The following is a 24,347-nucleotide window of genomic DNA, read 5'->3' as shown; positions in this document are numbered from 1 at the left end:
TTTGGTACAACTGGGCTGTGAAAATGAAAAATTACATTTTTTTACACAAAAATGTACTTCTGGCTCAAAATTTTTCATTTTCACAAGGAATGAAGGAGACAAAGCACCCCAAAATCTGTGCCCCCATTTCTCCAGAGTACGGCAATGCCTCACATGTGACCAAAAAATACCAGTTGGGTGCATGGCAGGACTCAGAAGGGAAGGAGTGATTTTTGGATTTTGCAGCTCAGATTCTGGTGGAATGAATGGTGGGTGCTATGTGGCATTAGCAAGACCCCCGATGCACGGTGAAATGATGAACCTAATAATCCATCGATGTGTGGTATATTTTGAAACACTCCTTTATACATAGGCCGGGTTTGTCGGGGCAAGTTTCACAGTGGAAAATAGTTTCCTTTCTTATTCCCTTTTTATAGCAAACTTTGCACCTTTTTTGTGTCCTGCCCTTTCTTGCAGTGGAGGGGATTTCGTTGGGAAAATGCTGCCCTGGTACAATACGGGGCCCAGTACTAGAAGTACTGGGGCCCTCTGCCTGCTGGTTCCCAAATATTAGGCCCTTTATGACTTCCTCTTGAAAGTGCATAAATGTCCCCCTCTGGCCAGTAGAACGGAATAGCACGTAAGCGTTATACAGTGCCATCTGGATGATATACACGGCCAGCTTCTTGTACCAGATATTTGTTTTCCGCAGGGCACTGTACGGCTTCAGTACCTGATCTGAAAGATCCACTCCGCCCATGTACTTATTGTAATCTAGGATACAATTTGGTTTTGAGGTGTGGGTACTGGTACCTCGTACAGGGATGGAGGTGGTACTGTCTCCGTGAATTGTTGTCAGTATAAGGACATCCCTCTTGTCCTTATATTTGACCAACAACATATTTTCGGTGCATATTCCCCTGCTTTCACCCCTTCTCATTACTTGGGCAATGTGCGTTTTGGGGAGGCCTCTTTGGTTCTTGCGCACAGTACCGCAAGCTGCTGTACCTCTTGAACCAAGGGCCTTAAACAGGGGGATGCTGGTGTAAAAGTTATCCACATAGAGGTGATAACCCTTATCCAGGAAGGGGTGCATTAAATCCCAGACAATTTTGCCACTAACACCTACGAGGGAGGGGGGGCATTCTGGCGGTTCAATTCTTGAATCCTTCCCTTCATATACCCTAAACTTGTGGGTGTACCCTGTGGTGCTTTCACACAGCTTATACATTTTTATGCCATACCTTGCCCTCTTACTGGGAAGGTACTGGCGGAATTTAACCCTTCCTTTAAAATGTATAAGGGACTCGTCAATACAAATAAATTTTTCAGGGATGTATAGCTCTGCAAATTTGGCACTGAAATGATCAATGACCGGCCTGACTTTGAATAGCCGGTCAAAGGTGGGATCATCTCTGGGTGGGCACTGTGCATTATCGGTGTAATGTATAAATTTATGGATTGCCTCAAAACGAGTCCGAGTCATGGCCATACGGTAAAATGGGGTGCTGTACAGAACATCTGTACTCCAATATTGCCTAATTTGTGGCTTTTTTACTATGCCCATATGAAACACCAGACCCCAAAACGTCATCATCTCTACTGCATCTACAGGGGTCCACCTAGCAAATGATGACGTGGGGTTTTGAGCAATAAACTGCTGGGCATATAAATTAGTTTGGTCCACCATTAAATTTATAAAATCATCAGAGAAAAATAATTTGAAAAAGTCAATTTCTCTGAGACCTGTGGAATCAAATTGGATTCCTGGCATGGCCAAAAACTCAGGAACCTGGGGCTCAAAATTGTCTGGTGGTGGGGTCCATACGAGATCAATTATTGGGGGGGGGGGGTCTCAGCTGCTCTACGGGGGCGTCTTTGAGGGGGTCCCTCATCACCAGAGGAGGAAGAGGAGCTTAAGACGAATCCTTCAAATTCCCCGCTTGCCTCACTGGCTGTGTCAGAATCAGAGGCAAGCATGGCATATGCCTCCTCCACTGAATACATTCTTCTGGATGACTGGGATGACATTTGGGAGGACATTTGGGAGGACATTTGGGATGCCATTTTTATTTTTGTGTTACTGGTAGTGAAATGTTTCAACACGTGTATAGTGTAGGGGGGGGTACAAACTTTATTTCAACCCGGGGGGTATGTAGTGTGTTGTGTGTATGTAGTGCAGAACAAAAAAAATACTTTATACAAAAAAAAAAAAATGAAGGGGTTAAAAAAAAAAAAAATTGAAGGGGTTAAAAAAAAAAAAATGAAGGGGTTAAAAAAAAAAAAAAAGGTCCTGCACCAAAAATTGAGCACAGATGTTGGTCAGTAACGTCTGTCACTGAACAGCGCTCAAAGGCAACAGGAATTTGATCAAAAAAAAAAAAAATAGATCAACCCTGTGCCGAAAAAGCTGATCAGTGATGTACGTCACTGATCAGCGCACAGTGGCCACAGGACACCCACAAAATCACAGTGTGTGTAAAAAAAAAATTAAAAAAAGACCACACAGCACCCACAAAAAAAAAAAAAAGGTGATCAGTGATGCGACACTGATTACCAGTGAGGGGCAGCAGGTGCACAACCTTTGGTGCAACTGGCAGCAACTGACAGGTATATATAAAAAAAAAAAACCTCTGCACCCCCAAAAAGTTGCTGATCACCTCAGATATAGTGATCAGCACAAAAGGCGGGGGTAGCAGACACAAAATATACACTCTCTATCACTCTCTGTCACTATCTCTCTCTATCTCTCACTATCTATCACTATCTATCACTATCTATCACACTGCAGCAGCAGCACTGACAGTTATATGTATAAAAAAAAAACTGCACCCCCAAAAAGGGGGGGTAGCAGACACAAAATATACACTCTCTGTCACTATCTCTCTCTATCTCTCTATCTCTCACTATCTATCACTATCTATCACTATGACACTGCAGCAGCAGCACTGACAGTTATATATATATAAAAAAAAAACCTGCACCCCCAAAAAAGGGGGGTAGCAGACACAAATCTCTCTATCTCTCACTATCTATTACTATCTATCACTATCTCTCACTATCTATCACTATCTATCACTATGACACTGCAGCAGCAGCGACAGTTATTTATATATAAAAAACCCCTGCACCCCCAAAAAGGGGGGGTAGCAGACACAAAATATAGCTCTCTCTGTCACTATCTCTCTATCTCTCTCTATCTCTCTCTCTATCTCTCTATCTCTCTATCACACTGCAGCAGCAGCAGGAAGTCTCAGGAAGTCAGATCCAGGAAGCGTCCAGCACGCTACAAGCAGTGAGCAGGTGATCAGGTAAGGTATTTGCAAGGATCAGGTAAGTATTAGCAAGGATCAGGTCGGTATTCACGGCAGACAGGCACGGTGACCGTTCTGCACGCTATTCCAGACCGGAATGGCGTCTGCAGCGCAGTCACCGTTAGTTTAAATGTCGCGCCTTGGCTGTGATTGGTCCGTGGGTCCCACGGACCAATCACAGCCTTGGGGGCAGGTGGGGTGAGGGTGGGGTGAGGTGTCATCGTCACCGATGACCCCCTCATGCCCCCTGACGCCCGGCGGTGATTGACACCTGTGTTACCAAGCGTCTGATTCGCTGGTAACACAGGAAAACGCTGTGAATGGCTGTTCACACTGAACAGCCAATCACAGCGATCGCCGACGGGGGGGCGACATCGCAGCCCCCCCTGGGCATGCAGGGACATGTCTGCTGTCAGGGACAGCAGACATCGTCCCTCTGTCACTGCGTCTCGAGACGCAGTGACAGTTTAAAGTCATGACGTATATATACGTCATGTGTCGGGAAGTACTTCCCGGCCATGACGTATATATACGTCAAATGTCGTGAAGGGGTTAACCCCTCACAGCCCGGATAGAGACAGCCCGGATAGAGACTGGACAACTAACCGGTGAGAGCTAATGTAGTGCATAACTTTACATCCTACTATTTTATACGCCCACACGGATAGACTCCTATACACCATTTACTGTATAGGCGATCACTCTGGGACTATCCAAGCTATCTACATTGACAATTTAACTGGATCAGAGTAATCGCTCACTATAAATACTGGACACGGGCCCCAACGCGCGCCAACATATGAGCTCACACTTAAGACTGTGTATCAGAATGATATATGTATCAGAGTGTTATATATCTGGCCAGATATAAGGTATAGAGAATAAGATATTAGCTTACTTGAATAAGGCTATGTTATGGGGAATTGGGTATTATAGTTATAATGACTAGGAAGGGAAGGGGACTTTAGGTGTCTGCAATAGGAAGGTGAATAGTTAGGGTATAATTAGAGTGTAAGAAGGTGATTGTATTGTATATGAAACTAATGTTATCAGAATCCTTGAAATGCTATTAATGTGTTTGTAGAATATATGATGTTGTGTATAGGAACTATAGAATATGTGTATATGAATTTAAATGATTAAACCTTGTTAGCATACTTACTTTCACACTGCATCCGTATCCGTGGAATCTAAGTCCTATAAAGCTGTAAAAGAAGAGAGAGGTAGGGTAGTCAGTCTGATTACTAAAATAAGTTAACAGTGATTTCCTAAGCTACACTATAAACAAGTTTAGGTGGAGGCACTTCGCTACTAGTATATAATTACCCATTACTGAGGGTTACAGAAGTGTCAATGTTCTGGGTAGTAGTTTATCCTAGAAGAATTCTTCTACTTTATTATATATTTATTATTATTGCTTAGAGATTAGTAAAATTGTTTCATCTTCATATTGCGATAACTATCTGTATTGAGATGTTGCGGTCAGAACAGATGGGATACCACCTTGTACCTGCCCCCGTGCAATCATTGGCTATAGAATAAAATATATGACAGTCCCCAGGATTATATTAATGTGGGGATTAGGGGAGAGCTGGATCCCCATCCTCTTGACTACAGGATATTCCAGAATAATTCCTGTATTTCCACAGCAACTATACAGGAGGCCACGCCCCTTACTAACAAGGCCACGCCCATTGCTCACAAGGCGTCATCCCCTCTTTACCAACCACACTAATGATGGCCCTGCACAATGATTAGAAGTGATAGACAACATGGTAGACAACTATATGACATGAGTGCGGGTTAACCCGGGCCCCGGAACCTCTGGGCCCCATAGCATTAAACCCCTACTGCACCTACTATAGCTGCTTCCATGCTCTCAGTAAAAATGTACACTCCATCCATAAAAGTCTTGGAACCGCCGCTAATTTGTTACAATTTCTAAAAAAAAAATATATTAGAATTTAGGCAAATACAAGATCAGATATATGCAGTGCATATTGTGTATAACACTGTAGAAGGCGGGGTCTAGATGAATAAATATTGATAAGTAGCACTCTGATTGGTTGCAAGAACTGGCCAATCTCTAATCCATTGATTCAGATGTGGTTGGATCTAGCATGCTCAGATATGGTAATGCCGCAGAAGGCATCCGGTATCAGTAGACTCCTCCTACATGCATGTGTGCTCCAGTGCTGCCGCCAAAGGACAATATGGCCAGCTGAGTGACCCATGAGGTTATGCAGACACAGCATTTTTTCGATCCTGGGGTTCCCGGGATACCTGGGATTGAGCCACCCTAATATTTATGAATCAATTTAAATAAATTGTACCCTCCTCCATCAAACCTGCTGTCCCGCATGTTTACTTACATGGGCTGGAAGGTGGACGTTGTGGCGGTGGAGAGGTGCGGGCGAAGTGCGGTGGCCAGAGAGGTGTGGCGGATGCGGTGGTCGGTGCGGTGGCAGAAAGGTGTGACGGGTGGTGCGGTGGATGGAGATAGTGCAGCAGATACTGTGGCTGCTGATCAGTGTTTGGTTACCAGAGAGGTACGGTGGTCGGTGTGGTGGCTGGACAGGTGAGGCGGATCCGGTGGCTGTTGATCGGTGCGGTGGCGGATCCGTTGGCTGGTGCTCAGTGCGGTGGCAGGAGAGGTGCGGAGGATCCGGTGGCCCGGGGGGCGGCGGAGAGAAGCAGCTGCGCTGTGGATGGGAGCAGCCAGGTAGCGTCTTATTGGGTGCACAGACTCTGCCCGGCATTAGACTGTGTATGTGAAGGCTAATCCTGGAATTGAGAGCCTAATCACTGGATCCCGCCAACCCCGATCCTGGTATTGACCACCCGGTACTCTTTACCTAGAAGGGCGCCCACGATTTTGATCGTGGGCATCGTTAGGAGAAAAAAAATCGCGTCGGTCGCATCGCATGCGACCAAAAAATCGCATGCGATGCGACCGTCGCGATGAGCGCGATTTTCCATAGGAAACAATGTTAAATGGCCCACAGAGCCCAAATAGGCACCCTGAAGTGTGAAATGTCCCCCACAATTGTTAACGCCACCTACGCGTCCTACGACCTTTTCATACCCCCACTATCCACGTCGGCGTGGAGTTGAGAACAGAAAGTGTGGCGAGCGCAGCGAGCCACCGAGCCCGAAGCGTGGCGAGCGCAGCGTGCCCCGCGAGGGGACGCGGACAGCTGTGAAGCCCGCGAGGGGACGCATATACCTGTGAAGGTGTCCGCTGCGCTCGCCACACTTTCTATTCTCAACTCCACGCCGACGTGGATAGTGGGGGTATGAAAAGGTCGTAGGACGCGTACCGCCGCCCCTCGCGGGCTCGCTGCGCTCGCCACGCTTCGGGTTGACGTTGATCGTGGGGTGGCGTTAACAATTGTGGGGGCCATTTCACACTTCAGGGTGCCTATTTGGCCTCTGTGGGCCATTTAACATTGTTTCCTATGGAAAATTGGGTCAATTGAGACATTGAACAGGAAAATCGGGTCAATTGGGACATTTAACATTGTTCCCTATGGGAAATCGCGGGCATCGCGTTGGTCGCATCGCATGCGATTTTTTAGTGCATGCGATGCCCGCGATGGCCGTGATGGCCGCCCTTCTAGGTAAAGAGTACCGACCACCCTAATAGAGGCCCTGGCCTTGGTCACTGCCATCTCCATGCCCCCAAACAACTGCAGGCTGTCAGTCACTAGACATCTGTAGCCATAGTCCGTCTGAAGGAGCAGGACCTGCACGGTACATGGGCAGCACAGGTCCGGCGCATGCGCAAAGAACCAAACATAGCTACCGTGCAAATGAATCAGGCCCAATGTTTGCTGTGTGTAACCATGACTACATTACACAAGCGGGGTCCACAAGGTGTTCGTCTAACCCATTTTTGCATTGCACTTCTAGAAGAACTGGGAACAATTTTTTGTGTACGTTTCCGTGGCTAAAATACACCAGCCTTCCCTACTCGGGCCGACTCTTAGTCATTTATCATAAAAAAAACTTGTGGTAAGACAGTAGAAGCTTAATTATCACATAGCCGCGTCTTCTGCGAAGAACAGGCTGTAAATGGCATGATAAACTGGATCGCAAAGGATTCTGGGAGCCGGAATACTGTTGTTATTAATAGACGCTAAACGTTTTGTGGATTCTTTGCTGGATTTTATTCTTCTCGGGAAATCAGTCTGTTTGTTGGTGCGGAGTCTGAGGCAGATATAATGGGCGTTTGGGCCCACTATGCAGTCTTTCCTTTCTCCACCTGGACTCAGGATTTATCTTTTGTCAGGGTTATGGGGGGGGGGGGGGGCAAGTCACAACTTGCAGTCACACCTGTCTTTACATCCACCCACTCGCCAGCAATGCTGAGAACACGACGGAGGCTTGTACACGCACAGCGCAGAAGCTGACAATTTATGCAGACTGCTTATCAAGACTAATTGCTATCCTGGCTGCTGGAACTCTGGCTTTGGCCGCTGACACATCTGTGATGGAAATAACCAGGGTTAATGGAGGATCAGTCGGCCAGTCCGTGGTTGTTTATGTGACTCGCTGCTAGATAGAACCAAGCTATAAAGATGTAGGCACAGTAAGGAGGAAGAAACGGTTTTGCATTTTAGCATAAAGTCGTAATAAAAACACTATTAACAGGGTTTTTTAAGTTAATACTTTAGACCAGACTGTGGGCCAGATGTCTCAAGCTTCAAAAAGTGATAAAGTGGAGAGCGATGAACAATCAGCCAATATGCCCCCAACTGTCATTTTTTTCTGAGATAATTGGCTGGCTGTTTATCACTCTCCATTTTATCACTTTTTGAAGCTTGATACATCTGGCCTTAAAGATGAGTACACACTAAGCACTGGCTTATCTATAATGGGTGCAGTGTGTGGAACAAAAGGGCCCCCTGGAGTGCAGAGGGGCCCATCCTGCACCCATTTTTTTCAATACTTACCCCCAGGAGTTCCTGCAGCCATTTTGCCTGCATTACCGCATTGGACAATGATTTCTTGCTCGTTGCTATAGGGTTACATGCTCGTTGCCAGGGGTTTGTTGATCGTCGCCAGAGGTTGCTATGCCACTGACTTAATGCAATAGATTATATAGACACCATTTCAAGTGGGGAGGAAAACCAATCTCTACTACAATCTAGAGATCGGCCGGGTCAGTGGAACTTGCGAGTGGTTGGCCCAGGTACAAAATGATAATTCCCCCTCCCCCCCCCATCTGTACTCCAACTCAAGTTCACAATATGCCACACACCAGTGGATGGCAGCTGTGGGCCCCTTGGTTATCAGGGGCTCAGTGCAATGCACTTGCTGCACCAATTGTAGTTCCGCCTCTACGCCATCTTGGTTGCGCGGTTAGGCCTCCCTTGCACTGCCAGGACCTTACAGAACCTCCTTATAATATAAAGTAACATGTTCGCACTTAGGGGATGTACAGTAAAAGGAAGAAGGTCTTTAGTTTTCATGCAAATGTAATTTTATCATTGCCCAGAGATGCGATTAATCCTCCATGCTGCAGATTTGTAGAATAATACATATTATCAGTGCTGGTTTTTCAGGAACAAAGTGACCTAAAAGCATGCTCTATTGCTCAGCCTGATTGTTCCGTCTGGGAAAAACTAATTGTTTCCCTTTGTGTTGTATATTCGTCTATTATTAAGCGGCTGTGGTTTCAGATTGACTTATCTATTATTGGCTGTTTAGTCTCATTTATACAATTGCCAGTTTAATTTTGCAGGGTCACCTGTTACATTTTCCTGCTACACGGTATTGGGGGGGCATAGCAGTGGCGAACGCAGGATTTTTAGAGGGGGTTTCCAAATGTAATCGAAACTCTCGCTCTCTTCAGCACATTGGAGTAAGTACGGGAGCCTGAGGGAGTGGTAACAGTCCTGAAAATGTATCTTTTTATACATTGGATACTGCATGGAGTACAGTATTAATATTTAACATTACACATGGTCTATAGCAGGGGTGGCCAAACCGGTCCTCGAGATCTACCAACGGTCCACGTTTTCCAGGTTACCTAGTTGGTGCACTGCTGTAGTCATTACTAACTGTCACATATTAAAACAAGCTGCATTCATTCCTACTATAGACCCACAGGTTGCCTGGAAAACATGCACCGTTGGTAGATCTTGAGGACAGGTTTGGCCACCCCTGGTCTATAGCATACCTCCCAACTGTCCCATTTTTCGTACGGTGGGGCAGTTGGGATTCCCCCAACAGAATAGACGCTGTGTTCATGTGCACAGCATCTTTTCGGAAGCACAGTGAACGAAAATGGGGGCGCGGCCCTCCTTTGCATACCCACACCCTAATTTGCATAAGCCACGACCCTTTCCGGGTTCTTGAGTGTCCATCTCCTCGACATGGAAATGTTGGGAGGTATGCTATAGTATAGGCTGTTTCGAACATTTAAATAAGATAAGTGGTCAGGAAAAGGTTAAATGTGTCACAATAAATAAATACACAAACATAATGGAAACAGTACTGCACTTTCTAAGCTCACAAACTCCCACTTCATGGTAAGGCTCCTGTCTATTCCTCCTGGCAGCTGCTCTCTGGTCCATTGTGATGTTTGAGGGCTCAGATCCACACATAGTGGTAGAAGAGGCTGGTACACTATGCATGTGCAGCAGCTCTGCTCTGTCCCTTACAAAGCCTGATGTGGTGGCAGCTCTATTGATCATATTATATACCAGTGCTATTGTTGTCATAATTTAAGGCACTTGCCAAGAGGAGGAGAGTTTCCGGGCAACCAGAACCCCCCTCCCCACCACCTACGTTTGCCTATGCTTAGATCCCCTTAACCAACAGCTAAAACCATCTATTCACTGATCACCGTCTGCTCTGCTGGTCAGAGCAGTGGTGACCATCGGGTCCCTAACCTGCCCCACCCCCCCATCTCAAAAGACAGCTCTTCCAATCAATACTGTTCTTTGCAAGGACCGCACTCCCAGGTTTCAGCTTAGAAGGATGCAGCGCCCGTGGCGAGTAAGCCAAGGGATCCGATTGGATCCCTCTACAGCAGAGATGCGGAAAGAAAACTCTCGAAATGCGGCCGCTCACAAACAGGGACATGGCCTTTGTGAATGGCAGGAAATCAATGAACGTGGAACACCCCACCATTTCCCACCACTATTTTAAGCCGAGTGCTCCGTCAGCTGCTGGCCATGCACCCGGGTGGGAAAGCGGGTCAGTCCCAAAAAAAACGAGACTGTGCCACAAAAATCGGGAAAGTTGGGAGGTGTGGCTTTATGGCGTGCCTCATAGACAGACAGACCGGTGCTCATCCGGCAATGTCCCTGAAATTCCAGGCAAGTATGGTATGGTGCGCTTTAAATGCCTAAGAAGTCGAATAATTATTCCCACGCGTGTATGTAGGGAATGACTGATGAGTCAGGCGGTGACACTGAATGAATTTAGAGTGAAGGAGAAATAACAATAATGAATATTTGGAATGCTGCCGTATGTACAGAAGCAGTACTCAGAATACACTACTTATTTATTGCTGACAGTAAATAGACAGTGGTTAGGATTAGACGCGGTAGCAGAAGGTAAATCATTTTCCGAGTTTGGATTGTTTAAATATTTTAGAATTGTAAATATGTATATTAACCTTCCAAGTGCAGCTCATTAAAACAAAATAAACAGTACTGATATGAGTAGGTTTGTGATGAAGATGCTCCTGTATACAGAGGCGACAGCTGCCCAGACAAATGTATATGTGAATATAACCCCTCGCATGCGGCCAAAAGGGAGAAAAATTATGATTTCTCTCCCCTTCGGTAACAAAAGTTAAGGCCCCCATACATTAGTCCGCGTTGTCCTAAGGGCAAGTTGGACCTGATTTCCCCGGCAGCTCCCCGGGAGGGGGACACACAATTAGGCATTTGATGTGCTATTAATCCTATGCAACTCCCGGCGTTCTGTAGGCGGACGGAGCAGGGGGTCGGCGGACATAGAGGCGGCGGTCATGGGACGCCGGTGAGCTTGCAAGGGGGAGCGGAGTGCCGGGCAGATGGAGAAGGGAGCTGCAGGGTGGAGGGAGCAGGGGGCGACAGATGCCGGTGAGTCTGCAAGTAGGAAAGGAGAGACAGGCAGGGGGAGATGGAGCTGTCAGTCACAGTGCTGCAAGGAAAAAAAAAGCCAATACAAATGAATGGGCAGCCAGTGATTGGCTGAGCGCTCTCTCAGCCAATCAGCAATTGGCTGAGAGAGCATTCAGCCAATCACTGGCTGCCCATTCATTTGTATTTTTTTTTTTTTCTTGCTGCTCCTCCTGTCCGGCTCTCCGTTCTTCTCACCGGCATCCGATGCCTGTGTCCCCTGCCCCTGCCTGCCTCGCTGTGTTCCCTGCCTGCCTCGCAGCATCCCCCACCCGCCTTGCAGCATCCCCTGCCCGTTTCGCAGCAGACCCCTGGCTGCCTTGCAGCGTACCCCGCCCACCTCGCAGCTTCCCCCGCCCAGAGGCTGAACATAAGATTTAGGGGGAGATTCTCTAAGGTAAAAATGCGGTAAAAACCCAGTTATCTGGGTTTTTACCACATTTCGGGATGCTCTAAGGATCCCCCGCCGGGTTACCGTGGCAGGGGGCATCGCCAGAAAAATCTGGCGATGCCCCATAGAAGCCGATGGGCTTGTAACGCTAACCCACCGCCGCCCCGCACGGCCCCCCGCCGCTCCGCATCGTCCCCTCCCCCCTCACCTGTGTCCGGGCAGCACAGAGCTGTGCTGCCCGGACCTGTGACCTCCTCCCTGCACTGATCCTCTTCCGGGTGCAGGGAGGAGCAGCGCCGGGTGTGGGAGGGAGGGGGGAGCCGCCGGGACCTGCTGGGACTCTTAACGCAAGAGCTGTCCTTTGCTATAATTATTGCTATAATTATCGCATGTTAGAACATATGCGATAATTATGATTGCGATGGGCGGTGAAGGGGGGCGGAGCTGGGCAGCGAGTTTTAGAGAATCTCCCCCTTAAAGATTCCATCGGAATCAGGTGAAATCGGGCCCAATTCACATAGTGTAGGGGACCTTCAGTCTTTACTGACTTTTATTTCCATCCTTGTTCGGGGCGGGAGCTGATGCGCTGAGATGTTGTGTCTCCTGGTAGGAGCAGTTTAGCAGTTGCAACAAACACTTTGGTACTTATGTAATATCCATCGCATCGCATTTTACATTGTAAAGACCCAATTTTTAATTGTATAGTCACCCATGGGTGATTTCATACCCCCACTATCCAAGTACGCATGGAGTTGATTTTATATAGTGTGGCGAGTGCAGTGAGCCACCAAGCCCGAAGCGTGGCGAATGCAGCAAGCCCCACGAGGGGACGCAGAATACATGTAAAATAATCCGCGGCCCCTCACGGGGCTCGCTGCGCTCGCCACACTATATAAAATCAACTCCATGCGTGGTTGGATACTGGGGGTATGAAATCACCCATGGTTGACTATACAATTAAAAATCGGGTCTTTACGCTGAAATATCGCATCGCATCGCATCGCATGCCTTAAGTAGTGGCATGCAATGAAAAAAATCGGGTGCCCAGATAATACATAAGTACCAAAACTTTGAACCTCTCAGACGAAGAAACTGCACCTGCCTTAAATATGCGCAGAGCGTTATTTCAGCGTCTGCGGCACCTGAGAGTAGGGATCCCACTCCTGCATATTCAGGTGTCGCAGCATAAGCATAAAGATGGGGCAGCGGCCAAACATCCGACTGAGAATAAGTCCCTTTATGTCAAATTTCACTGCCGACTTTACCAAATGTTGCGATGAAATACGGAGCGTAACGAATACTGAGCAAATTTCACTGAAGGTTCTGGAGATCATCAAAGGTGGTTTATTGTTTATGTCTTAGTTACCTATAAAAGATCACGAATGACTGCGTACTTTATTCAATATATTGTTCACTCGATCCTGCTAATCCGATTATATGTTACTCATGACTTATTCATGTCTCATTGGACTGGAATTCCTAACAAAACAATGTGTCAACCACCCTTTTCTTATACAGCTACAGTACATCTTGAAGGGTAACTCATTTTTAAAGGATTGTGAAATGTAATGAATTGTAAACATTAGTATTTCTTTGTGTTGTAGTGTTACCTCCCTTTCATGTTTAGAACTGTGCCGGATGCCTCATAGCCTGGCCGTACTCAGATTCAGACACATTAGGCCACATACCATAATAATTAAAGACACAAATATAATAGAACCAGTGCTGCACTTTCTAAGCGCACCTTCTCCCACCTCATGGTAAGGTCCCTGTCTCTTCTTCCTGGCAGCTGCTCTCTGGTCCATTGTACTGGGCAAATTCACCACTTTATCGCTCTCAAAGATTGGATACATCCACTATTGAAAGACAGATGTGCCAATACATAAATGCACACATGTAAGCAGAAATACATGTGTTTTCAAGCAGAACTCTGGCACCGGTTATAGGAAACTGTGTGCTGGGCGATGTGGTGGTAAGTAACTAAAATAGGGGAGCCACACCCACTGCCAGTGAGTCAGTTTGAAATGTCAGTTGGTGGCAGTGGGCGTGGCTCCCCTATTTTAATTTTGAACTGGGCTGCAGCCTCGCCAATGAAGCCACTCTCTTGATATACTGTTCCAGGTCTTGCCCAGATCTACATAAGGTCACTCCCACAAAACCACGCCCAATTTTCGATGGTGCAGTTCTGCCTCCAAGCATTGATAGCATTGATAGTTAAAAACTATTAGATAGTTTTAGCTATTGATGGTTATCCATTCTCTTTGACTGACTAGCCCACAGGCGGGCCGGGGCTTCCGAGCTGTTGGGGGGCAGAGCTGTGCTCCGTGTCCCGGGACCTTGAAGAGAAAAAAAGAAACATTGTTTCTACTATGCCATCGATGTAGGGAAACCATCTGGTTCTCCCCCATCGATGGCAAAAGTATTCAACATCGGCCATAAACCATTGATGATTTGGATTCATCGATGGTCGATGGCCATCCCTAGTTCTGTGGTGGAATCTGGCAATAGGAACTGTGTGGAGTTATTATGGTTTAGTAACCGATGTATCTAGAACTGGGCAGTGATGTGTTGTTATACTAAGGGCTGCCAAGTGCCTCTTACTGTAGATGCTCTCTTCCAGCAATTAGGGACCTGTAATGCACGTTACAGAGCAGATTGGAGTCTGTGTTGTGTTTTCAGCAAATGCTATTGTATGTCAGTGATGTCATAATCAATACTAGTCTAGAACCCTGTTTGTTGTGGTCTTTTAGTGCCTAACCGCACCAAAACAAACACCGGGAAGATGTCTGTGTGGAGGGGACAATAGCTCGCTGTAAATCAAGGCTAATGCTGTAGGAGGAAGCCTTCGGCATAAGCTACTGCCGGCATTCCAGGCATCCTCCCTCTGACATCAGCTTCGCCTCGTTCACAAAGCATAATAAAGTTGTTTATGTTCTTCTTGCTATTCCTCTTTCCCTCCATCACTCAGCCCTCTGGAAGCCCGTCGCCTCCACCCTCTTTACAATACGTGGCTGGGATCCAGCGCATGTAGTAAAAACACAGCTGTACCTTATAAAGTGATCCAAGGTAATGTCCTGCTCTCTAGCCTCAAGTTCTTAGCTCTAGAACCCAGGAAACCGTGCAGCCATAACTCTGTGCTATCCCCTTGTAGCCCATAGGCCCTATTTCCAACGTATACCTATTGGTGGGAGTATTCGCCTTTACCTGCCGTTGCCATTGGCAATGTGGATTGTGGTCTTTGTAAGGCCGGATTGAGTTTTGTAGGGGCCCCATCCAATAAAATGACCCATCTTCCTGAATGGGGAATGGGGAATGGAGACCACGAAGGTGAACAATAAATAAGAGTTAAACATTTATAACACAGTTCAAAATGGCCGTTTCGTTGTGATTGTGGGGCAGATGGGCTAAGCCTTTTTAAAGTGATAAAGTGGAAGGTTATAATGTACCAACCAATCCGGTCCTGGCTGCTATGTTACAGGCTGTGTTTGAAAAATGCCAGTGCTGATTGACTGGTACTTTATATCTCTCCAGTGGTCAAATGTAATAACCTCAACAATCGGTGGCCATGCGGGACGCCGGACGAACTCAGATGTTTTGTTTTAAAGGGCAGTCATTTACAAGGCAAAACCATGCCTTGTAAATAATTGCATCTTTAAAAAAACCTCAGAGTACGGTCGGCATAGGGCACAGCCGCCGAACATGAAGGCCATTACATTTAGCATGAAGGTTTTGTACATCTCCCCATGTACATTATACTGGACGTGTTTGAGGCCTTTCAACTGGTGAAATTTGATTGAATATGACCAGTTTTAAAAAAATCAAATGGCTTATATCCTGTTCGCAGCACCAAGTAAGCCAGGACTTTCTCGGCACTGCAATGGCCGGGGTGAAAAGGAGGCTACTGATGATGTCAGTGGTCCTCCTAATGGCCGGTAATGCTAAGAAGACTCTGGCGTCACACCCCCCAAACGGCTGCTCGCTGTCAATCACTCAGTGAGTGGCCAGGAATCACAGGCATTCCGAACCTGTGATTGCACACAAAGCTTGCGTATGCGCACTGTGGACTGCACGGTCCTCCGTTGGTCGCTAGGGCTGCAAATTCACAGCCCTGCGATCAGAGCTGAATCGGGCCCATAGTGGGGCCTGTCTGTCTATTAAATTTTGGGGGACATATGCAAAACAGCTGCTGTAAGGCGGTATCTTCAAATATGAAGGGTCCCCAGGATTTACCATAGAGAGACGACGTCTCTGATATCTGCCGCGGTCTCTCCATTTACAACCTCCATCGCAGGCTTATACGAGGACGGCTATGCGGTCATATTTACCAAGCTCCAGTAAGCTCTTCTTCCAGCTCTTCCCTGGGACAGACTCTTATCGGAGCTTATGTATCAGCGAGAGCCAAATGGTAAATCCCAGAGAAAACTTACATTATCATATTCCAAATTTCCACAAAACATATTTATCACATCTGCATTAAAAATGTGATTGTGGCAAAATTATTCTCCAGAGTAAAACGCATCCTCATAGGCTTATGCTTCTTATGCAGCGGTCCATTGTCTCCCTCTAGTGTACCTGTGTGGAATTGCAGACTATGGGAATATCTGATGAGAATTGCTGTCAACTTGAAAACAAGTCAGCATTAATATCCCACTAGACCAGGAATGTATAAACTATGGCCCTCCAGCTGTTGTGGAACTACACAACCCAGCATGCCTTGCAATAGTTTTAGCATTCCCTAATAGCAAAACTGTGGCAAGGCATGATGGGACTTAAAGTTCCACAACAGCTGGAGGGCCATAGTTTGGACATGCCTGCACTAGACTGTCCATTCGAACGACATCTTCTTTATTGCGTTTCCCCATACATTGTTCTATTTAGATCTGCTCACGCAGAAATGTCAGGGTGAAACCTGTAATGGAAACGCATGTGTATAATTGGGTCCATACAGGGCCATATTAACAATGGGGCAGAAGCAGCTGCAGCTCCAGGTCTTCACATTAATATAGGCCCATCACCATGACAGGATAATAATCACCGGATGACCACATGATTTGTAATAAATCATAACTGTTAAAATTGCAGTTCAATTTTTCACACCAAATAATGCAATTTTTTTACTTTTATATATTTTAGGGGGACACTGGTGGTTATAGTGTGTGGGTTCTACCTGCCTATATGGAATTTACCTCACCTCCTCCATTTCTCCTAATAGGCCCTTGAACATTTTCAGCTCCAGGCCCATGACGCCCTTAATCCGGTATACGGTCGTTAGGTGGACACACCTAAGGGTCAACATGCATTGAGTCGACCACTGAAAAGGTCAACATGGGCTTAGTTCGACAGGGTCGTTAGGTAGAAACATGCATTGGCAAGGTCAACAGTCAAAAGGTCGACATGGGGTTTTCTGTTTTATTTTTGCCGACATGTGCCGACAGGCAGTATTTCATGCCCTACCATCCACTAGGGCGTGGTGGGAGAATAAAATAGTGTGCCGAGCGTAGTGAGGCACCGTGCCCGAAGCATGGGGAGCATAGCGAGCCATGTTAGGGGATTCTGTGCATGGATACAGTGTCCATGTCGATTGTGTCAACATCTGGGACAAAAAACATGAAAAACTCATGTCCATTTTTGACTGTCAACCTTGGCCATGTCGACCTAATGCTTGTGTCAACCTAATGACCCTGTCAACCTAAGCCCATGTCGACCTTTTCAGGTGTAGATCTAAACCCATGTTGATCTTCAGTGGTCCACCTTAGCTGTGTCGACCATTTGAACCATACCCCTTAATCCTGCCCTGTCAGAGTGCTTCATATCTATAGATGGCTTAAGCAGTACAGTAATAGGGCCAGATGCACTAAGCTTCAAAAGTGATAAAATAGAGAGTGATAAACAGCCAGCCAATCACCTCCTGCCTGACATTTTTCAAACACAGTCTGGGACATGGCATGTAGGAGCTGATTGGCTGGCTGTTTATCACTCTCTATTTTATCACTTTTGAAGCTTAGAGAATCTGGCCCTTAATCAGAGAAAAAAAGGAAGCACATGGCTCTTTTTTACATAAAATACCAGCGCTAAAGAGTTTATGCCTTGCCCATAAACAGATCCATATGCAGTGGCGTAGCAAGGGCAGCCATATCGGTGGGGGGCGGGGGGGGGGGGGGGGCAGAGACAGGGGCCCTATTAAGATCCGAGCTCAGTACAAATTTGTTTGGAAAATGGGCAAAACCATGTGAACTGCAGGTGGGGCAGATGTAACATGTGCAGAGAGAGTTAGATTTGGGTGGGGTGTGTTGAAACTGAAATCTAAATTGCAGTGTAAAAATAATGCAGGCAGTATTTACCCTGCACAGAAACAAAATAACTCGCACAAATCTAACTCTCTCTGCACATGTTACATCTGCCCCACCTGCAGTGCACATGGTTTTGCCCATTTTACAAACAAATTTGTACTGAGCTCAGATCTGAATAAGGCCCAGGGCATACCTCCCAACTTTTGATTGTAAGAAATAGGGACACTCGCGCGGCTTCGCCGCGCGAGCGCCCGAAAAGGGGGCGTGGCGTATGCAAATGAGGGTGCGGCTTATGCTAATTAGCCGCGACCTCATTTTCATACGAGAATAGACGCTGTGCGCATGCGCACAGCGTCTATTCTACTAGATTGGGGGGTCTCCCAACTGCCACCCCCCCGCAGCGGGACAATGCCTGCCGCGGGTGGGACAGCGGGACAGGACCCGAAAATCGGGACTGTCCCTCTAAAATCGTGACACTTGGGAGGTATGCCAGGGTCACAGCAGATTCCATGCAGTGTGGCCGTCTTCATGGAATCTACTAAAACAGCCCTGCAAAAATGGCCGCCGCCTTGGTGGACAGATGCTAGAGGTCCTTATCCATTCTACAAGGCAGGGGAGATTCTGAAACATTACCATAAACATGACAGGGATGGTTAGTTAATGCTGTTGTCTCTCCAGTAAGGCCCAATCCAGTTTATCATCTGTGGGATGAAATGATATTTTCAAATCAGAGTAGAGATCATCCACCAGCCAACAACAACTATACAACAGAATGGAGTCAATGAACTTTGTATTATTTAGATTTGTCTATTAAATGTAGTTACTCAGTGTATATATATATAGAAGGGATATATACAGACGATCGATGGTCAGGATGCTGGCGGTGAATATACCCATTGTACGCAAAGAGTTTTATATAATAATAAAAAAAAACAGGCAACAAATCTGCTTCCGTTACCAACAGTAATACTTTATTGTGGTAAAGTGACATCACAGTAGCATTCTAGAGTAAACGATACACTTAGAATGTTTGCAGAGACTGCATTATATTAGTCACAACAATTACAGGTAGTAAAATGGTTCTAGAGTGACATCACAAAGGTCATAGTTCATTGCCACTGTAGATACAGGAAGAACCTGGTATTGATACAGTACCTAGCCAGCAGTACACACTGTACATTTGCAGTACCTGATCTGGTCTGGTGGAGACAATGATTTACAGCATACAGCAACACACACACACAGAACATGTAGCGCTCCTCCTAGCATGTGGTTTTTAAACAAAAGGCGCTTTTCACATACATTTTCACATGTACCTAATAAAATAACATGCATTCACCACATAGAGTACACCTGGAAATTAGGACCACAGTCAGCTAATTTCTTACAGAGGTGGGCTGCTTACCCTCTACTAACGTGTGGGAAGTGGTAACATCTAGACAAAATAGTGTATGCCTCCCAACATTTAGACATGCAAAATTAGAAAAAATGCCCAACCTCCACCCTGACCTGTCCAAACTCCACCTGATCTACCCAAACTCCACCTGGTTGTGTTACATTAATAAAAGGCCCTTACCACCCAGGTCGGACCGCTGATATTTGTGCTGTGTGAAAGTGGTATAATATATACACAGGGCGGCTCGGGTTCAGTGTGAAAGGGTTGGAGTCAAGTGGGACCCAGGATCAAAATCCAAAATCCGAGCCGCCTTTGGTGATTTGAAAGCGGTATTACAGATCGCAAATAGCCTGGTCACTCCTGGGACGGACCCTTGTCTTAATCTGGGGTGTGACCAAGCATTTGCGGTATAATTATTATCCCTTTCACATCGCACAAATAATGATATGAACGGGCCAATACAAATTACTCTGGTCCAGCAACCTGGCTTTCCGACCTGGGTTAGAAAAAAAGGGTTAACCAGGGTTGAGCGACCTAAGTCCTGTTCTCACTATAGTGAGGAGGCGGTGTCGGCTCCAAGTGCTGCCCCCTCTTCCCGATGATTTTACCCCCTTTCTGATGTCAGCGCCCTGGTTTATTGCTATGTTGCTGTGTGGGACTATCATTGCAAATGCAGGGTCATTCAGGGTCCAACCCAGCATTTGCAATGTGAAAGGGGTATTTCTGTGCAGGGCTGGCAACAGAAATCTTGGGGCCCAGTACACTGCCCCTAACCCCGCCCCATTGAGCAGAACATTTTTAGTACACTGCATATTGAATGTGTTTTTTTATTGTTACAAAAGAAACAGGCGGTACCCTTACAGGAATCCAGGCGGGTGCCTTTATAAACCATTGCTAGGCACTGCACTGCCGCAGCCATGCTAACAGCCCCTCAGAACCTTGGGGCCCCTCACAAGCTTGGGGCCCAGTACAGGTGTCCCCCTAGACCCCCCCTGTCTCCTGCCCTGTTTCTGTGGCTGACAAATCCAAACTTCTGCATTTCCCATGGCACAGAAAGGGTTGAAACTATTTCATAAAATAATTGTATTTTGGTGCATTTTTAATCTTATTACTCCTAGTATTCTGCTCCCAGGTACTTCTCCTGGGTTTCATTAGCGAGACAGACTGCAAAGAGATTGTTCTTTGCTTTGCTTTCCTTCGCCTACTCCCCTCTAATGCCAGCTTTATCTAACAATGACAATAAAAACATATAGAAATATATATATACTGTAACTATAATATACACTGTTATTGTCAAAAATAACCTAGAATTAATAAATAAAATGTATTCCACAACTGCAATAATTTCATTATACTTCATGTTATGCATATTTGCCTACCCTCCTGCATTCTGCAGGAGACTCCCTGAAATAGCAGCAATCTCCCTCTCTCCCTCATTAGTCTAGCAATCTCCTTCATGTCACCTAGCCCACATTATGCGCCATTTCCCAGCACTGGGGAAAAAACACAATGATCCCTCCGGCTACATGCATGTCTTGTGGCCATTTTTATGGAACCACGCGTAAAACAATAGATGAACCACACATATCAGTAACTTTTCTTTAGCAAGTATGGTATCTCTTACCAACGGCTTTGGGGCTCATCTACATTTGGATATAAGTCACTTTAAAAGATTCCTCTCGGCTGTAGCAGTGCACACCCACGCTTCTAGGCAGGGGTGTCTCTATATATATTGGCCCCCATAGAAAAAGTTTTTAAGGGGCCCCTATTTTGCAACTGATGGTGATAAATGGATGTAAAACATATTACTTACATAGTAAATATGGGCCCCCTTCAGCTCAGGGCCCCATAGCATCTGCACCCCTTGCACCTATGGTAGTTACGCCCTTGCTTCTAGGTGCCACCTTCCTAATCTCGACATATATGGAACTAGACACGCCGGTTTGGGTGGAGCATGACACACCCCTCAATGCGGCTCTGTGTAAAATTCTACTACCAACTATAATCTCCTTGAAACTAGTTTTCCAAAGTAGGCAAGTATGATGTAATGTATACATGTTTATATGTTCCCATGGAAATCAGGCAGTGACGCGGCTGCCGGGGCTGGGCAGCTGACATCTGAAGCCTGGATATCACTAAAACCTGCACTGTTGGTGTGCCTTGAGGACCATGGTTGGGAATGCCTGAGATAGGGACTGGAGGTTGGGTGTAGAGTTTGTGGGCTAAAAACTGGCACAGCTCAAAGTGAAAGTAAAAACGGTCACAGCTCAAAGTGAAAGTACACTGCACAAGCCGCCATTTTGATGGGCTTTTAACTAGTTAGCAAACATCAGTATTTCCCCTCCTACTTGGAAAAGGCCAACACAGGAGCTTAGGCAGAAGAACCATAAACGTGCATAAACTATAGCATAGTCGCGGTATAATATATAATGTATTAGGGTGGCCAATCCCGGGATCGGGATCGGCGGGATCCCGGGATTTGGCCTCCAAAATGCCGGGATTTCAATCCCGGGATTGGAGATTCCAATCCCGGGATTTCGGGATTAGACTGCACATGTGCAGTCTAATGCCGGGCAGCGTCTGAGCACCCGCTCAGACGCTGCCCGGCTTCTCCCATACCCGGCGTGCGGCCTGCGCAGCGTGATGAGGTCAGCTGTCACGCTGCGCAGGCCACACAGCGGAGCCGCCCACACACCCAGCAATCCGGTTTATCAGCACACGCCCGCCCACCCGCCAAGCTACGCGACCACCCGAACAGCTACCCAGCCGCCCAGCCACCCACCCGCCCAGCTGAAGCTGCCCACCCGCCCAGCTGAAGCTGCCCACCCGAAACTGCCCACCCAGCTGAAGCTGCCCACCCGAAGCTGTACACCCGCCCAGCTGAAGCTGCCCACCCGCCCAGCGGACATACCTGCAGCCCACCCGGCTCCCAGCAATATCTGCACGCTCGCCCACCCACCCAGCACCCGCAAATGTAAGTTCTGTGAATGTGCAGGGTGGCCGGGGCGTTTTTTTTTTCAAATTAGGGAAGCCAATCCCGGGATTGAGCATTTTTCAATCCCGAATCCCGGGATTGAAAAAATGCCCCGGGATTGGCTTCCCTATAATGTATAATAGCTGCCTCCTCCATTACACAGTAAAATGTATTTTCCCTTGTTAGATTATATTTCACTTCACGTGGGAAGTAAAATAAAATCTAGTGGGTCCATTGTGCTCGGCAGAAGATAAGATATATAACTGGCGAAAGCCTTTGTTCCATTAATCCTGCATTTATATTTCAATTCCTCAGCTGCATCAAACAGTTTTCCAGAACCGAGCACAATTGCCAAGCGGCAGAGGCAGAAATCTGTCACATTGTAAATAGGCGCATTCCACCCCCCTGCTGATAACCAGACAGCACTTACGCCCCTGCTAGGAGGACGCAGGTCATGTGCTTATTCTAATCACTCGCTACAATTACTAATATATTATAATAGGGGCCTCCGAGGTTCCCCCAGTTTATTATTCACTTTAAATGATTATTATGTTTGTGACTATGGGACCACTGATTGCATCTGCGTATACAAAGATGAATAATAATCACGTTTATATAATTATCTACACAATGCTGATATGATATGAGAGGGAGAGAGAGGAGCGGGAGGGAGCGGATTTACACAGCGTCTTGTAACGTTACAATGTCACATTTCCCATAGACACGATGCCAGGCAGTGAAGCAGAAACTCTTCCGTAATTCACAGCCTTCACTCAGAAATGTAGAAATTTAAATAAATTCAAATGGAAATACGGGTTTTTTAAATGTCTGTAACCACTGGGGTTAGTTATTTCATTTAAACATAGCATTTGGGGCCTTTGAGGCCTAAGGAGATTGTATTCATGCTGAACATAACTGTAACCTTTATAGTCAAACAACATGAACCAAGGGGCTTCCTTGTTCCTGTCTTTGGCATTAGACATGATGGGCATCTGAAGCTGGGCACACATATATACAATCCCTGTTTTTTATTGAGTTTCAAAAAGTGATAAAACTGACAAAAGGGGTATGGTGGGGGCGGGGACACGGAATTGCGTCCTCGCGGCCATGCCCCCACGTCCAATGATAGCAGTGGGTAAGGCTAAAAGGACGCGATTTCTTTCGTCCCATGGACCGCCCACACCAAGGGGAGGGGGGTTCGCGGGAGACTGCATGCAATCCGGGAGGCTTGCCCCCCCCCAACACCTTTCCGGGGGGCCGGGAGGGGGGCCTGCATGATAGGATGTGAGACGCACTCTATTACACTGATCACTGGGGGTTATTCAGAGTTGATCACTGATTGGTGAATTCAGAATTTGTTCGATGCGTATGGCTCATCTCAATACATTACACCCGGGCAAGTAGACACAGATTACCATTGAGAGGGAACTGTACTCCATCAGTAAATAAATATATATATGTTCCTGCAATGGCACTATCATTTATTTTGTAATGTTACAATGTCCCACCTTCAACTACCATATATAGGTTGCAAGAAAAACAAACATTTAAAGGAGGTAAAAGAAGACCCTGTTGACGGCACCATAAACTCATGGAAACCCAGTTACACACAACAGAACCATGCCTGAGAACACAACACTGTCAGATATTACCCGGTCCCTCTCCTGGACTTTCCTATACACACACACACACACAACTGGAATAAACACTGTACACAGATCAGAGAGATAAATACAGAGTCCGGTACTCCGGAATCCTCTAGGACAGACTCCAGTGGGAACGATTATCCTCGGGTCTCCAGAGACCTGCAAGACAAGAACTGGAGTTAGCCAACAAGGAATCGAAGTGTCTATATGAACACAACCACAATCATATACCACAAC

At 46.6% G+C, this 24,347-nt stretch overlaps 1 protein-coding gene across 3 annotated transcripts in view; it reads right to left on the bottom strand.

Annotated features, from left to right (window-relative positions):
- Positions 1-19,043: 19,043 nt before the first annotated feature.
- Positions 19,044-24,347, bottom strand: part of LIN7B (lin-7 cell polarity scaffold B) — a 33,659-nt gene continuing 28,355 nt past the window's right edge. For all 3 annotated transcript variants that reach the window (XM_083162263.1, XM_083162265.1, XM_083162264.1), the window contains one exon: positions 19,044-24,269. Coding sequence is in view for 1 of the 3 variants with exons in the window: in XM_083162265.1 (XP_083018391.1) it covers positions 24,248-24,269 (22 nt within the window). In the remaining 2 variants the exon portion in view is untranslated. The remainder of the gene's footprint in view (positions 24,270-24,347) is intronic.

The sequence above is a fragment of the Crinia signifera genome, chromosome 19, assembly GCF_055691185.1.
Source record: "Crinia signifera chromosome 19, ASM5569118v1, whole genome shotgun sequence".
Classification (NCBI taxonomy): domain Eukaryota; kingdom Metazoa; phylum Chordata; class Amphibia; order Anura; family Myobatrachidae; genus Crinia; species Crinia signifera.
This window is presented reverse-complemented; position numbering and strand designations above follow the sequence as displayed.